The sequence below is a fragment of the Fukomys damarensis genome, unplaced genomic scaffold, assembly GCF_012274545.1.
Source record: "Fukomys damarensis isolate Sample0158 unplaced genomic scaffold, DMR_v1.0_HiC HiC_scaffold_36, whole genome shotgun sequence".
Lineage (NCBI taxonomy): Eukaryota > Metazoa > Chordata > Mammalia > Rodentia > Bathyergidae > Fukomys > Fukomys damarensis.
Genome location: NW_022900948.1, coordinates 46,681,566 through 46,695,310, shown reverse-complemented (window position 1 = coordinate 46,695,310; position 13,745 = coordinate 46,681,566). Strand labels below are relative to the sequence as shown.

The window sequence follows — 13,745 nt, the reverse complement described above, 5'->3', positions numbered from 1 at the left end:
CTGTCTCCAGAGTGAGGACAACTAAGGCACAAGGGATCGGTAGGGACTGAACCCCGGGTCCCTCTCTTGTGATTCTCACTGCAGGGTCTTGGGCTTCACCAGTAGGAGGAGGAACACACAGAGCCCAGTGAGGCTGACCTGGAGCCTGAGAAGACCTAAGAGGGGTGCCTGGGGATATCTGAGAAGGGATCGTTGCTGGGACCCACCAGGAGGAGGCTCCAGTTTGGCCAGGAGCAAGGATGAGCCGGGAGCCCGCAGCAGGTGGACCCCCACCTTGGAAGATGTCCTGTTGGGTCGAGGCTGGGTCTTCTCTGGTAAGAGGGGTCCTCTGCTTTGGGAAAGGCTGAGTAAGGCAGAGGTCTCCAGGCTCTTTTTTCCTCCAGTAACTCCAGCGCCACCTGGAGGTTCAGAGCAGCCTCCAACCCCAAGACCCGTGCTCCTTCCTTAGGTTTGAGGCCACACACACTTTCCGTAGTTCTGGGTCTGGGGCCAGCGCAGGCACTGCCCTCTGTCTCAGTGCCTGAGTGCCACCCAGAGCCAGTGCCAGTGAAGTTCTTCCCCTCCTCTGGGAAGGGAGTAGCCTTTTTGTTTTTCTTTTAATTTTTCAGCGTTTGGTGCGTCAAATTAAGTAGTATCCTGAATAACATTTAATTACTGATTCGTTTAAATTTCACAACTCAGGGACAAGAAGTCCACTCACTGAGCTGTGGAGCCAGCAGCCCTGTCCAGCTGCAGCCTGGAGCCCCAGCAGAGGTCTGAATGGAATTTCTAGTTTTAATTTTTTGAGGGAACCCCACACTGACTTCCATGTTTTCTTATTTTATGTGGTCAAACCAAATTATTTTTTATATTCTTACCTTGTATGTCTCTAGTATATGCATAAACTCATTTTGACAGTTTTCCACATCATCCTGGGCTTCCATATAGAAATTATGTAGATTCACAAACTTCAACATTATGTGGTAATTGTTCCCAAATCCCTATTTCTCTAAACCATGCATTTGTTTTAAGTGTCTAATGCTGAGACATATAGTTATTCTCAAGTGTGTGTTCACTTAGTTGCTTAGTATAAAAGAAGGGGACAGAATGCTGTGAGTGCTGGGACAGGAAGGAAGTGAAATTTCAATCAAAGGAAGTAAAAGCAGTGACCTTAGCACCAAAGGGTAAAAAGAGATGATCAAAAACAGGTAGGTAATGTGATGCCTCCAGCTTTGCTCTTTTCGCTCAAGACTTTGACAACTCAGGGTCTTCTCTGACTCCATACTAATTTTAGGCTTTTTCTGTATTTCTCATTCATTGCTGTGTGAATGATGAGTTCTGTACCCCCTCTTTCCCACTGGACAGGGTCAGTCCATGGTATACTGTCTATGTCAAGGCTGTCACCTTTCTAGACTTTTTTTTTTTTTTTTTTGGTACCAGGGATTGAAATGAAATTCTGTCTCATGCTGAAACAAATACTACATGACTCCACTTACACGAGCTATCTATTCATTTTTTTTTTTTCATGGTACTGGGGATCAAACTCCAGCCCTTGCACTTGCGAGGCAGGCGGCAGAACCACTGAGTCAAATCCCCGGCCAACTCTCTAGTCTTTTAGTATTTGTGCCCTTTGGTGGATCCCAAGCCACTGAGATCCCTGGCTTGCTCTGCAGCCCATGGGCTCATGAGGTCCTCTACTTGCTCCAGAATCCCCTCTGTCCGTATACCCAGGGATGTGGCAAACATCCAAGCAGTGATGTATCCCTGGTCACCTTGGCAGATGAGGAAAGCAAACAAACCACTGGAAAGAGTCAATAAGGGGAAGTCAAGTGATCTACTGGACTCAGTCTCAGTGCTTTCCAACCCAGCACCCTCAGAAAACCACAGGTAACCAGCCTGGCTTCTCACCACAGAGGGTGGGACCACTGTGTCCTCCATGGCGTGAGCTCCCTAAGCTTAAATGTCTCAAGGGGCCTGTGACTAGCTTTCTCTCTCTCCATGACTGTCTCCTATGGATGTCTGACATGGAAACCATACTTGGGTGATCTATCCGGCCTCTCAACTCTGCAGTTCTGGGAATCTTTGTTCCCAGCACCCAAGGAGAAGACTTTCTGCCCATGGAGGGGCTGGTCGTAGACTGGGAGAGCCTAGGACCCAGCCCCACACCGAGCCCGGTGGCAGTGGCTTTGTCCCCAGAGTTCAGTGAGGAATCCGGGCCAGGGGGATACAGCCCTCAGAGACAGACTCGTCTCATTGGATCCAGGGAGGCCTCTTTCAGGGGTTGCATCAGGAAGGACCCCAGGTTTCAAAGTCAGATATGAGGGTCCTGGTCCTTTTCAGCCTTTCTCACTGGTGACCCCAGTATCACTGGTTTTCCTATCTGTTAAATGAGGAATAGCCAGGTTGGCTGGATGGGTGACTTGCGGGACTCTTGTTCTGTGCTGGGCACCCATATGGAGCCCCCTGTCAGCTGGTCACAGGGGTCCCCTTCTCAGATGGGCCCTGCTGTGGCTGGGCCCAGGGTGATCAGAGTTATTTGAGGAGGAGTGAGGAAGACCCAGGACCACAGCACACTGTAGCCAAAGGACTTGGCATAGGAAGGACAGGAGCACATGCCCTGGGCTGCCATCCAGGGCCTGTGCTGGAGCACCCTGCTGCCCACCTACCCCAGAAAGAGGCCCACTGGTATGGACCAGGGCCTGGGCTTCATTCATTCTGTCATTCCTCCGTCCCCTCATTCAGCAAGTTTGCTCGGACCCTGCGCCGTGGCTTCCTTGGTGAGCCTGCCCGCAGGGAGATCCCATACATTAGTCCCATAGCATTCGTCAGGCACCAACCACTTCATTAAAATTACGTCTATATTGGAAAGAAACAAGGGAGACAGGTTATGTTTGGCATTTCATCTTGAAAAATAAAGTAAAGGTATGAGGGATAAACCTGTCTCACCAGGCACGGTGGCGCACACCTATAATCTCAGTACTTGGGAGGCTGAAGCAGGAGAATTGCTGCCAGTTCAAGGTCAGCCTGGGCTCCACAGTGAGTTCAAGGCCAGCCTCAACTACAGAGCCAGACCCTGTCACAAAATATCGAATTAAATTAGATGTATCTTGTATTTAACAAAATGTAGGTTACAATCACAAGAATACACTGAGTGCTAGAAACAACAAAGAATAAATTCAGTGTTGTCTGGGTACTCATGACATGATTTTTATGACCAAATTATAGCATCTCAGCTAAAGTCTTCTTGGGCCTCCTTAATTTGCTAAAGGCTCCCTAACCCGATATTTGAGTCATTCCCCTAGGAAACCTCCCTCAGGTGACCTTTGACAGTTGTCTCTTCTGTGACTGTCACGTGGCCTGATCCGGCCTGGTGTCCCTTGTTGGTGACCTTCCTTGTCCTTCAGAAGGGCGGCCCTCATTCATTCCTCAACTCCTGCACCCCGTTTCTTACACAGTTGGCATCCTGATTCTGCCTCCTTCTCCGTGCCCCTATGCCAGGTCTCCTCTCATGATGTCATGAGGGTGACCCTTTGTCCCCATTTGACCAGGGAGGACACTCGAGCACAGAAGGCCCAGAAGCCTGGTGAAGTCACTCAGGCAGCATGGAGCCTCGGCAGATCTGGGTCCCTGAAGGCGGACAAGGACTCAGGAACAATTCATTTGTTGCCAATGATCCTGGGAAGTCAGAGTGAAGCTATGGGAAGGTGAAGCAAGAGGAGACCAGTGAGGGCCCTGGACAAGCAGTGCCTGGGGTGGACACTGGCTTCACACCCACTGGGGTCCTCATCCCACCTGGATGAGCTCTGTCCATGCAGGTGGAGGGTCAACCCCACAGCATCAACACTGTTACGCTTGGGGTGCCCCTGCTGTCTTGCTGGCTAGGAAGCACTGAGGGTTCCTGCGACAGCCTGCAGAGAGGAGGGATGGAGGTGTTCCAAGGGACTCCGAGGCCTGCAGGAGACAGCCTCCACAAGCTGCAAGTGGACCCCAAGAGGAGCCAAGAAGACACGTGTCAGTCATCAGCAACATGTTCACCCTGGGTCTCCCAAATGCAAGACCAAGACCTTTTGCACAACTTCGCTTGCTGCCCTCTCTTCTGAAAGTAGCAGCTCCTGTCTGCTCCAGCTTGCAGCCTGTTCTACATGTATGAGATTCCATACTGCCTGGGAGGAGGTGGCCATGCTGCAGCCCTCTGTGCATAAACAAGGTACTCGCAGCACAGTCAAGGGAGACATCTCCAAAGTTGCTCAGCTAGGGAGTGGCACAGCTGTGGTTCTCCCGAGACATAGCTCGTGGAGGGGATGGCACAGGAGCTTGGCACATCAGAAACCCCACACAGCCAAGGAGACCTCCCCTCTGCCATCCAGTTCTGCCAAGAGGACACCTGGAACCTGAGAAGTAACCCCAGAGCCTGGCTAAGTACAGGCCAGCTGGCTGGGTGGAGTCATAGCGTGGCACTGCCACCCTGGGGACAAGGGTGATGTCATCCACCAGCTGTCATCAGCCTGCACTAGGGACTTGTGGGATGTTATGGCTGTATCTAGAAGTCCCTCCAAAGCCTCATGTGTGATCAAGTGGAACTTTTTGGAAGTGGCTGGATCTAGGGTGTGTGATTCAGGGATTAAGAGTGTGTAATAACTAATTGGGTGTAGCATTATCCTGGATAATGGAAGTCCCACCCTAGGTGTGGGTGGCACAAATCAATAGGCTTAACCTAGATGGACTATAAAGAGAGAGAAGGAAGGCAGGCTTGCTGATGTTGGTGCTGCTTGCTGTTTGCTGCCTTCTGCCTGCTCTGCCATGAACTGTTTCTCCTCTGCGATGCCCTCTGCCGTGTCACCCTGCCTTGGAGCCAGCTGGCTATGGACTGAAACCTCTACACACTGTGAGCTGAAGTAAACCTTCCCTCCTTTAACTTGTGGGTGTCCGGTATTCCATCTCAGCTATGAGTAAAGCAACTAAGACAAGGGGAAAAAAATCACAATTCATCTGCACAACTGCCCCTCTCTCCCTGAGCTTCCACTTCCCAGGGAATTATGGGGTGCTGAGCAGGGATGTCTGAAGCCCAAAGCCACCAGCACAGGGATCCAGCCTACCTCAGCCCCTACCCTCCCTGAGTGAGACGTACCTGGTCAGTGAAACCCGCTTTTAAATTCTTTCAGTGTGTTCCCTCCACCAGGGGCACCAGATCCCCCTGCTGGTCACTGGAGGTATCCCACACAGGGATCTTGGGCAGAGACAGCCTGTCTAGCTCCGTAGCCTCTTGCTCACCACTCTAATCCTTCCCTGGTTCCTAGAAGTAGTAGACAAACTAAGCCAAAGGGATGGGTGCTGGGGTCTTGTTGCCAAGTCTGCATCCAGACAGAATCCAGATGGCCTCTTACTGGGCAGTGAGTGCTCATCATCTTGGCAAACCCACGGGTTTCTAACTTCAGGGGCCTGGGAGAAACTGACCTGAGTTTGGTAGGTGAGAGATTGTCGCAGTGTGTGACCATGACGGTGTAGAGGGTGAACGATTACTCAGAGATGAGATTTAGTTCAATCGGGCGGACGGTCCACAGGGGCAATCTCAACCGAGAGCACCCAGCATCAGGGGGACCCCTGGAGAAGCCTTGAAGCCAAGAGCTCTCCAGCTTTGAGAGTATCAGTGTATGTGAAAGAAGCAGAGGAAAAGCAGTTTGGCCAAGGAGCTGTCTCAGGGCCAGGCAGTTTTCTTGGGGGGAGGGGAAGGACAACAGCCGGACAGCAGGCCTCTCTAATCTAAACCTCGTGCTGTTTAAGGTTCACTTCTCCCAAAGCCTGTGTGCTTTTGCCCCACAATTGAACCATTCACTCCTCAGCGAAGTCCCCCAGGAGGAATGAGGTCAAACGCCTTTGTCTCATTTACTTGGTGAGCCTGCTGCGCCCTTCTCTGGACAGCCCCGGGGCCAAGGTCTAATGCTGGCCCTCTCTCCCAGGTGTCAAGGGTTCAGGTCCCAGTCCCTCCTCCCCCAGATGTCGGCAGGCCGCTCTCTACTCCAGAGCCTGAATTTGCGAGCCAGGGCCACAGCGCACCCCTCTGTTCGCCTCCCAGCCAGAATTTGGCTATGTGGGACAATGGGTATCAACAAAGAACAGCTGAGGCCTGGATCCTGCTGGGTTCTGGGTGGGCCAGGCCCAAAGGGCCTCCTGAACAAGCACCCCAAAGAAGAACAGGGTACAGGGAGCCCAAAGGGGTTGGGCTGCCCCACAGCCCCCCAAGCTTGTCATTCTTAATGCCCTCTTTCTTAGGGGGCAGGTACAGTGTTCTGATGATACTTGTCACAGAACCCTGGTGTGTCGAACACAGAAGAGAGCTGCTTGGGGTGTAGCTGGGATGAAACCTGGGCTGCTCAACTACACATGCATCCCGGGGACCCCCCACAACCCCTAGACCTCAAGAGGCACAATTCAACCAGCACTGAAGATATCTACGGCTCCATTCATGGCAGAGAAACTGGGTTTTATTGGAAATGAGCCCCTAGACTCAAATTGTCAGTACAGATAATAAAGTAGTTAGACATTAAGAAATCTTGACATCCAGGTGTGGTGGCACACGCCTGTAACCCCAGCACGCGGAAGGCTGAGGCAGGAGGATCACTGTGAGTTTGAGACCAGCCTGGGCTACATAGTGAGTTCCAGGTCAGTCTCAACTACATAGTGAGACCCTGTCTCAAAAAACCAAAGCAGAAAGAAATCTTGACAGGGCATTTTGCAGAAGGGTGTAAGCCTGAGGTAGCAGGCATGCAGGACAAAGAAAGGTTGCCCCTTCTAGCTCCAAAGCAGAAGAAACAGCTGACCTTTAAATTCATGCTGAGGCTGGGGATTTAGCTCAGTGGTGCCGCCGCAAGCACAAGGTCCCAAGTTCGATCCCCGGTACCAAAAGAAAGAAACTAAAAAACAAAACAAAAACCAAAAACAAATAAATTCATGCTGAATCCAAGGGTTTACCATCTATGGTGGTTGACTAACTCCAGTGGTGCAAGGGGGCGGAGTAAATTGGGGGCGTGGTGTGGTCTGGACTGAAAAGTCCTTGGTTCTTTGCCTTGGAAACCAGATGTGTTCTGGGAAAAGGTACATAGTCACCATTTCTTGGAACTCAGGATGTTAACAGGGGTGGGGTGGACAGTGAGTAGGTGGCCAGGTCATTTAAATTCAAAATGGGGTTGCTTTGGCTTTGTGCTGGGACAGAAAAGACACAGCCTCTCTCTCACAAGTTGGATCCAACATCACTCAGCAAGGCAGGCTTTCAAAACCCTAGGCACATGGGCTGCAACTCAGGGCCCGTCACTGCTGCCCACATTTGGGGGCAAACTTTAAGTCTGGGGCTCCACCAAGATTTGCCAAGACATCTGCTGGTCATCTGGGAGGACACTAGCCCTTGCTCCAAATGGAAATATCTCCAAAAGTTAGGAAAGTGAGCTACAGGGCCCACCTCCACCCTGCCGAGGCCCCTGTACCCAGCCCTGTGGCTGCGGTAAACGAAGCTCCTTCGTAGCATGGCAAGCTGCTTCTGTGCCCTTGTGGTTTTTCAACAAGCATGACGGGACCCTGATAAAACCACAAACGCAGAATGCTTGCACAAGCTAATGGAGCTGTTAGCAAGAAGACAATCTAAATACCCTTTCTCTTCACTTGCTCTTAGTTGACTTAAAAGACCACTAATTTTGTTTTTTATTTTTTAATATTTTTATTGGTACATTTTAGATATGCAGTACAGTTCCATTCATCATTGGGATCTTGTACCTTTACGTGACAGGTCTCGGTTATTTTTTCCCCATTCCCCTAGCCTCCCTTCCCCCCTTCACCCTTCCCTATTTACAAAGGCTTTGTTTCCATTTTTTCCCTTTTCTCTGATTTTTTCTCTTCCCTTTTTACCTTTTCCCCACCCCTCCCATTAGCCCAGTACCTTTAGACCTTTTCTTCCTATTACAAAATATCAATTATACATTTTGACACTTATTTACTTATCACACCAGAGAAGCTATATGGCATTTACACATATGAGTCCTCTTAATTTCACTTAAGAGTATGTCCTCACTGTGCATCAACTTAGCTATAAATGTCTCTAGTTTCTCTCTCTTTATGGCTGAGTAGTACTCCATTTTATAACAAAATAACACATCTTCTTTATCCAGTCTCCACTTGATGGGCAGTTGGGCTGTTTCCAAGTTTGAGCTATTACAAACTGTAACGCTATAAAAATGGGTGAGCATATATCACTGAGGTATGATTCTTTCAATTCTCTTGGAAAGGTACCCAGCAGGGGAATAGCTGGGTCAAATGGGACCTCTACTCCCAGCTCTTTGAGGTGTCTCCATATTGATTTCCATAGTGGTTGGACCAGTCTGCACTCCCACCAACAAGGGAGAAGGGTTCCTTTCTCCCCCACACCCTCACCAGAATTTGTTATTGGTTGATTTCTTGATAGCAGCCATTCTTTGTGGGGTGAGGTGGAATCTCAGTGTTGTTTCCATCTGCATCTCTCGAATGACCAGTGATACTGAACATTTTTTCACATATTTATTTGCTGCTTTTACTTCTCTGAGAAATGTCTGTTCATTTCAGATGCCCATTTTTGAATTGGTTCTTTATATTTGGGGGGTCTTTATATTTGATTTTTTTTTTAGTTCTTTATGTAATGTAGAAAAGACCACTAATTTTGGAGTCACACACCTGGATAGTACAGTCTTCATTTCCCACCAGTGTGGCTGGAGATACACGTCTGAACCACAGGGTGCAGGACAGCAGTTGCCTAGGTTACTGGACATCTTTGACAAAAACATCGACTCTGTACTTAGGCCTGCAGATGCCTGAGGGGAGAACGGACTGAGATAAAAATATGCCTTGGCATCTCTGTCTTCATCTACGTCTCTCTCCTTTGAGTGAGAGTCTACACAGCTATGGTGAGATTCTACCCAGTTCCGCATGCAGGCACGTCAACTGGCTGGTTTTCTTCTACCCCACCCTTGTGCTCTTTCCAACAGCTGAACACTGAACTCCTGCCGCCTTACATAAGGATCAGACGATCAGACGCACAAGCTGAGAAGTTCTGTACAGGATGATGAAGAAACACCTTTTGCAACCATGCTGCTTGGCAGTAGACTATTGGACTCTAGCCCACCCTAGCTAATCAGTAAGAACCTGGCTTTCCCTTTGTTCTGGCAGCAGCCTCATCCACTGCTGTTGAACAGTGCTGGCTCCCTTCAGCCGAAGCCTCAATTAAAGTCTGGCCTGCGTATGTGCTTATAGTGCCTGTCCCCCATTTCTGTCACTTCTAAGTCCAAAGATCCTGTCCAGTAACATGTCACAAACCCAAGCCTCTGCCGTCCAGGGCTGACAGTGGGAAAACAAACTCAAAGGATCAGGATGAACTCAACTTCACTAGGGAACCAAGGGATGGATCTCCTCAAGGGTCCATTTTCCAGTGAAAAACTGGGAACAGGAAGGTGACAGCCACATGGGGATGTTGGATAGCATGACTGTTCACACCCAGAGTGTCCATCAGCTTTCCACCACTGTAATAAAGACCTGAGGTAATCGACTAACGAAGAAGAAAGGCTCATCTGGGGTCACGCTTTAGGAGGCTGCAATCCATGACTGAGGAGCCCCTTTGCTGTGGGTCCTGTGGCAGCACAGCATGGCAGGGGCTCATGGCAGAGGAAGCCTAGTCACCTTGTGGCTGGATGCAAGAGAGACCTGGGAGGGCAAGGAGCTGCGGTCGCGCAGTCCCTTCCATGGCACACCCCCAGTGACTGCAAGACCCCCAAGGTCCATCTGCCACCCGCCAGTAGCATCACACCGGGAGCACGCTTTTAACGCAAGGCCTCCTAGGGCCACTTCTCCAAAGCAGGGGCCACAGACCCCACATGCCCTCCACCACAGCTCTCCTCGGGTTATCTCTGGGCTGTTGGGCTTGCACGACCTGCCCATCCAGCAACTTCTCCCAGCTGAGCTCCCATATTAAGCCCATGCTGAAGTCAGCTCCCTCCGATGGGGCCTTTGCAGGTTCACTGCCGTATTCCCAACCCCCAGAGCAGAGCCGGGCACGCGGTAGGCATTCCGTGCTTAATGAATGAATGGACAAAGGAATCAGAGTGATCCTCCCGACAGCCCTGAGTGCCGCTGCGTGGAGATGCGAAGCCGGAGGCACAAAGAAATCTTGGGTTTGTTCACACATTTGTTCACGCGTGCACACGCCAGAGCCTGGGTGCCACGCTCCCTGATGTGTGCAGGGACCCACACGCTGGAACACAGCCTGGCTCCCTGCCCTGGGAGCTCACAGCCCAACAGGTGGGACAGCATTGCACCCACGACAGGAGACAGGAGCCTTGATCTGGGCCTCAGTTTCAGTGGTCTGCCTGCTCCTCAGAAGATATTTAAAACTGAATAAGGGGATTTTTGAAGATATACACACACATTCATGTGCACACACACGGGGGGAGAGAGAGAGAGACATGGAGAGAGAAGTGGTAAACAAGCCCTGAAACATCTCCCCAGGGCTCCTTGTGCGTGTATCACTTCGTTCTTTCTGGTCCTCCTGCTGGCTCCCTTGAACACTTGGGTCTCTAGCAAAGTTTCTAGTTCAGTCCAATTCTGCACTTAAGACGACCACGTACGCCTCCTGCCCTGTGCTGTCTCCCAGTATTGGGTGCTCTATTTTTACGCCACAGGGTTCCTTCTTCCTCCCTCACCTGTTCACTAGCCCCTGCCAGGCCAGCGCTGTCATGAGGCCAGTGTCTTCCTCTGGACGCAGAGGTGGGGACAGCGCTCACGGAACCGGGAGACGACTTTGGCCAGTAGGTGGGCAGCAGGTCCAGGTGCCGGCCCTGCCTTAAGCCTCTTTAAGAATGGTCGCCAGGGTCCCCAAAACCCAGTGAACAAAATGAACGAGGAGTTGCCACACTAGGGCCGTTTACAGCGAAAAACCAGAAGCACTGGTCATTCAGCCAACACTGGCCAGCTGCTGGGCCTGGCACCTGCAGACTGAGAAAACAGGCCCTGCCCTACAGGAACCCGTGGTCCTCAGGGAGACCGGGGCACAGCTGGCCACATCTCTGAGGCACCTGGGAGGCTGTGCCCAGGTGCCAGGAAATCTGATTTGAGCAAACCCACACCCTCCCTCAGTGCCGTTGTGTTCGTCTTAGTCTCTGGCTGACTTCTCCCCCTCCCTCTTCCTGCGTACCCTTAGGGCCTCTCCTGCCACTGACTCCCCCAAGCATCTGCCAAAGTCCCCTTCCAGAGACGCTGCACTCTTCGGTTAGACAGAACCCTGGCGAGATGTCAGAGGGTCCCTCCCGCACCCACGGATGCTAGGAGTCAACAGGGGCAGCCCTTCCCGGACCAGCCGCAGGAGGGACTCAAGGCCAGCCGGGATTGACAGAAGGAACGGAGATTTGGGGGTCACTTGCTCAAGGCCTCCTGGCCAGGAGCAGCATCTGAAGGAACCAACCCTGAACCAATGGGGGTGTGGTCCGCTGAGTTTCCATTCCTGTGACTGCGTGGACGCTCTTCTAAACACAGGAAAGGTTCTCTGCCAGATCGCATCCTATTTCTCCGTCTAAACTCCACCCAGGTTCCCGCATCTTCCTCCTCTCTTCTCGCCAACCCACTGGACGTCACCATGTGTACCAGGCAGAGTCCTGGGGTAAGCCACTCCATCCCAGCCTTCTGTGTTTGAACTCTGGGTTAGGGAGGGTAGGGCTGTGGCGGGGTGGAAAGTGGAGGCGAGGGCTTGGAGGGCGCTGCGCTCCAGGCCCAGGTGGGGGAAACTGAGGCCACAAGGGGAGAGAGAGCGGGGAGAGGCGTCAAATGCACTGGGGCCTGACCGAGGACCCAGGCCCTGGGTTCTTCTCCTCCGTCCTGGCCGCAGGGCTGCTCAGAACCCTGCGCTGGCCCAGTCAGGCAGTGCCAAGCCCGCACAGCCACTCAGCCTCCACGCCCTCATCCGAGGGGTGGGATGCGCGTCTCCCCACTGCTTCAGCCACGGAGCACCCTGAGGCTGGGTCAGGGGGATTTGCCCAAGGTTGCCGAGTGCCCCCCAGGCAAACCCAGGCCTCCAGGAGGCCTCTACCACTTCTGCCCCAAGAGGAATCTGGGCCACTGCTCCTCATGCAGGCCAGGGGGACGGACTGACTATTCCCAGCTGTGCAGCGCTGGGCTCCGTTCCTGCCGTCCTCACTAGGAACCGTCCTGGGAATCCCTAAGCCAGGCCACAGCATCCGGTGGGGGTGGGGGCTCTGCTGATCTCATGGATGGAGGCAGGAGTAAGACACCCACATCAGAGTCCGGGTCTTCAGCACTGGATGGGCAGGTCCGGGGAAGGGCAGAGCTGCAGGACCAGCTGCCAATGCTGGAGTAAGAACTCTTTTGCAGGTGATCAGGGAACTGAGAGAGGCAGGCTTGGGGCCTGACAGCCGGCAAGGACTCACTGGCCAACTCCGCTGGTGCCCGGCTCAGAAGCAGCTCCCAGCAACGCCCCACTGCTGGAGACTGGGGCTGGGCCTGGGGTTGTGCCTGCTGGCCAGCACGGGCCTCTGGGCCCTGTGGTGAGTCCCCCATGAGTCCCTCCCTCCTACCCACCCCACGCTCCTCCCTGCCCCTGCACGTCAACTCCAAAACCTTGATTCCTGCACCCACAGATTTCCAGCCCCCAAGAACCTCTCCCAGCCCAGCCCTATTAGCCAGTCTTAGCTTCTGTGTTCTGCTTTGTAGTGGCCTCTTGGCCTTTGATTTGTAACGTCTTCTACCTAGATTATCCTTCAGCCCATGCTGACCAGGCACTCCCGTCCCCAATCCCAAATTCACTCCAGCCCTGTGCCCTTCTGGGAAGTTCTTAGAGCTGCACCTCACCCTGCTGTTTGTGCCTGGGCCCTAGGGGTGAATGACTGCGGAGGTGAACGGCTCACTCCACGCCAGGCCCTGTGCCATGTGCAGGCAACTGCGGGAGGCTTGGTTCTCTGAGGCTGGCCAGACCCTGGAATGAAGATGCCCCCCAAACGCACTGTTGAGGGCATTCACTGCAGCAACACACACTGTGTGGGTGTCAGACCCCGGAACAGAAAGCAGACCACAACTTGTTTCCTTCTAGGGTGTGTGCAGAGAACTGGCTGCCGGTCTCCTCCGTCCCCTACTACCTCCCCTGTCCAGAGATCTTATAAGTATGGGGCCAGGGGAACTGGGGCCCCTGTGGGGTGCTCACATCTCGAATCAGAGATTTTAAGATGGTACTGTCCGCAGCCTTCTGGATCCACAGTGCCTGGTTCTGAGAAATGTGGTAGCGTTTAGGTAGCTTATCGGCTGCCGTGAATGCGGCGTGATTTCGCCATTTTGGTCGCAGAGCGTCCTTGCAGCCCTGTCATGGGTGGGTCTTGGACCTGTCGCACAGCTCTGGGTCTCCCTTGTAAAGTGGGAGCGTAGCGGGCCCCTCCTGGGCCCCTGGGAATGTGGAGCCACATGAGGCCCTATCAATGACCGATAATGGCCTGCAGTTGCCCTAACGCACTGTAGGTGGCCAGTCTGGGTTTGTTGGCTCAATTTTGTGTTCTGTGAGTATTAGGGGAATAAGTCAACATTTAACTAAATGAAATCTGGCTCCTTGACAGCTAGGAGTGAAAAAGATGGATTGGGACAACCTCAAGGGGCACTTGGCAGCACAGGCTTCTATTTCTGGTGACAACTAAAGGGACGTGGAACGAGTGGGTTGTTATTAGACTGCCACTGAACCAGACACTTTTTTTTTTTTTTTT

At 52.4% G+C, this 13,745-nt stretch overlaps 2 protein-coding genes across 4 annotated transcripts in view; one reads left to right on the top strand and one right to left on the bottom strand.

Annotated features, from left to right (window-relative positions):
• The window catches only part of LOC104864462 (odorant-binding protein 2a-like), a 59,265-nt gene that overhangs the window by 37,190 nt on the left and 8,330 nt on the right, over positions 1 to 13,745 (bottom strand). The window lies entirely within an intron of this gene.
• Positions 9,969 to 13,745, top strand: part of Gbgt1 (globoside alpha-1,3-N-acetylgalactosaminyltransferase 1 (FORS blood group)) — a 9,302-nt gene continuing 5,525 nt past the window's right edge. The window contains 5 exon segments of the mRNA XM_033759000.1: positions 9,969 to 10,050; positions 10,754 to 10,796; positions 11,870 to 11,951; positions 12,373 to 12,545; positions 13,088 to 13,153. Coding sequence (XP_033614891.1) covers positions 9,969 to 10,050; positions 10,754 to 10,796; positions 11,870 to 11,951; positions 12,373 to 12,545; positions 13,088 to 13,153 — 446 coding nt within the window.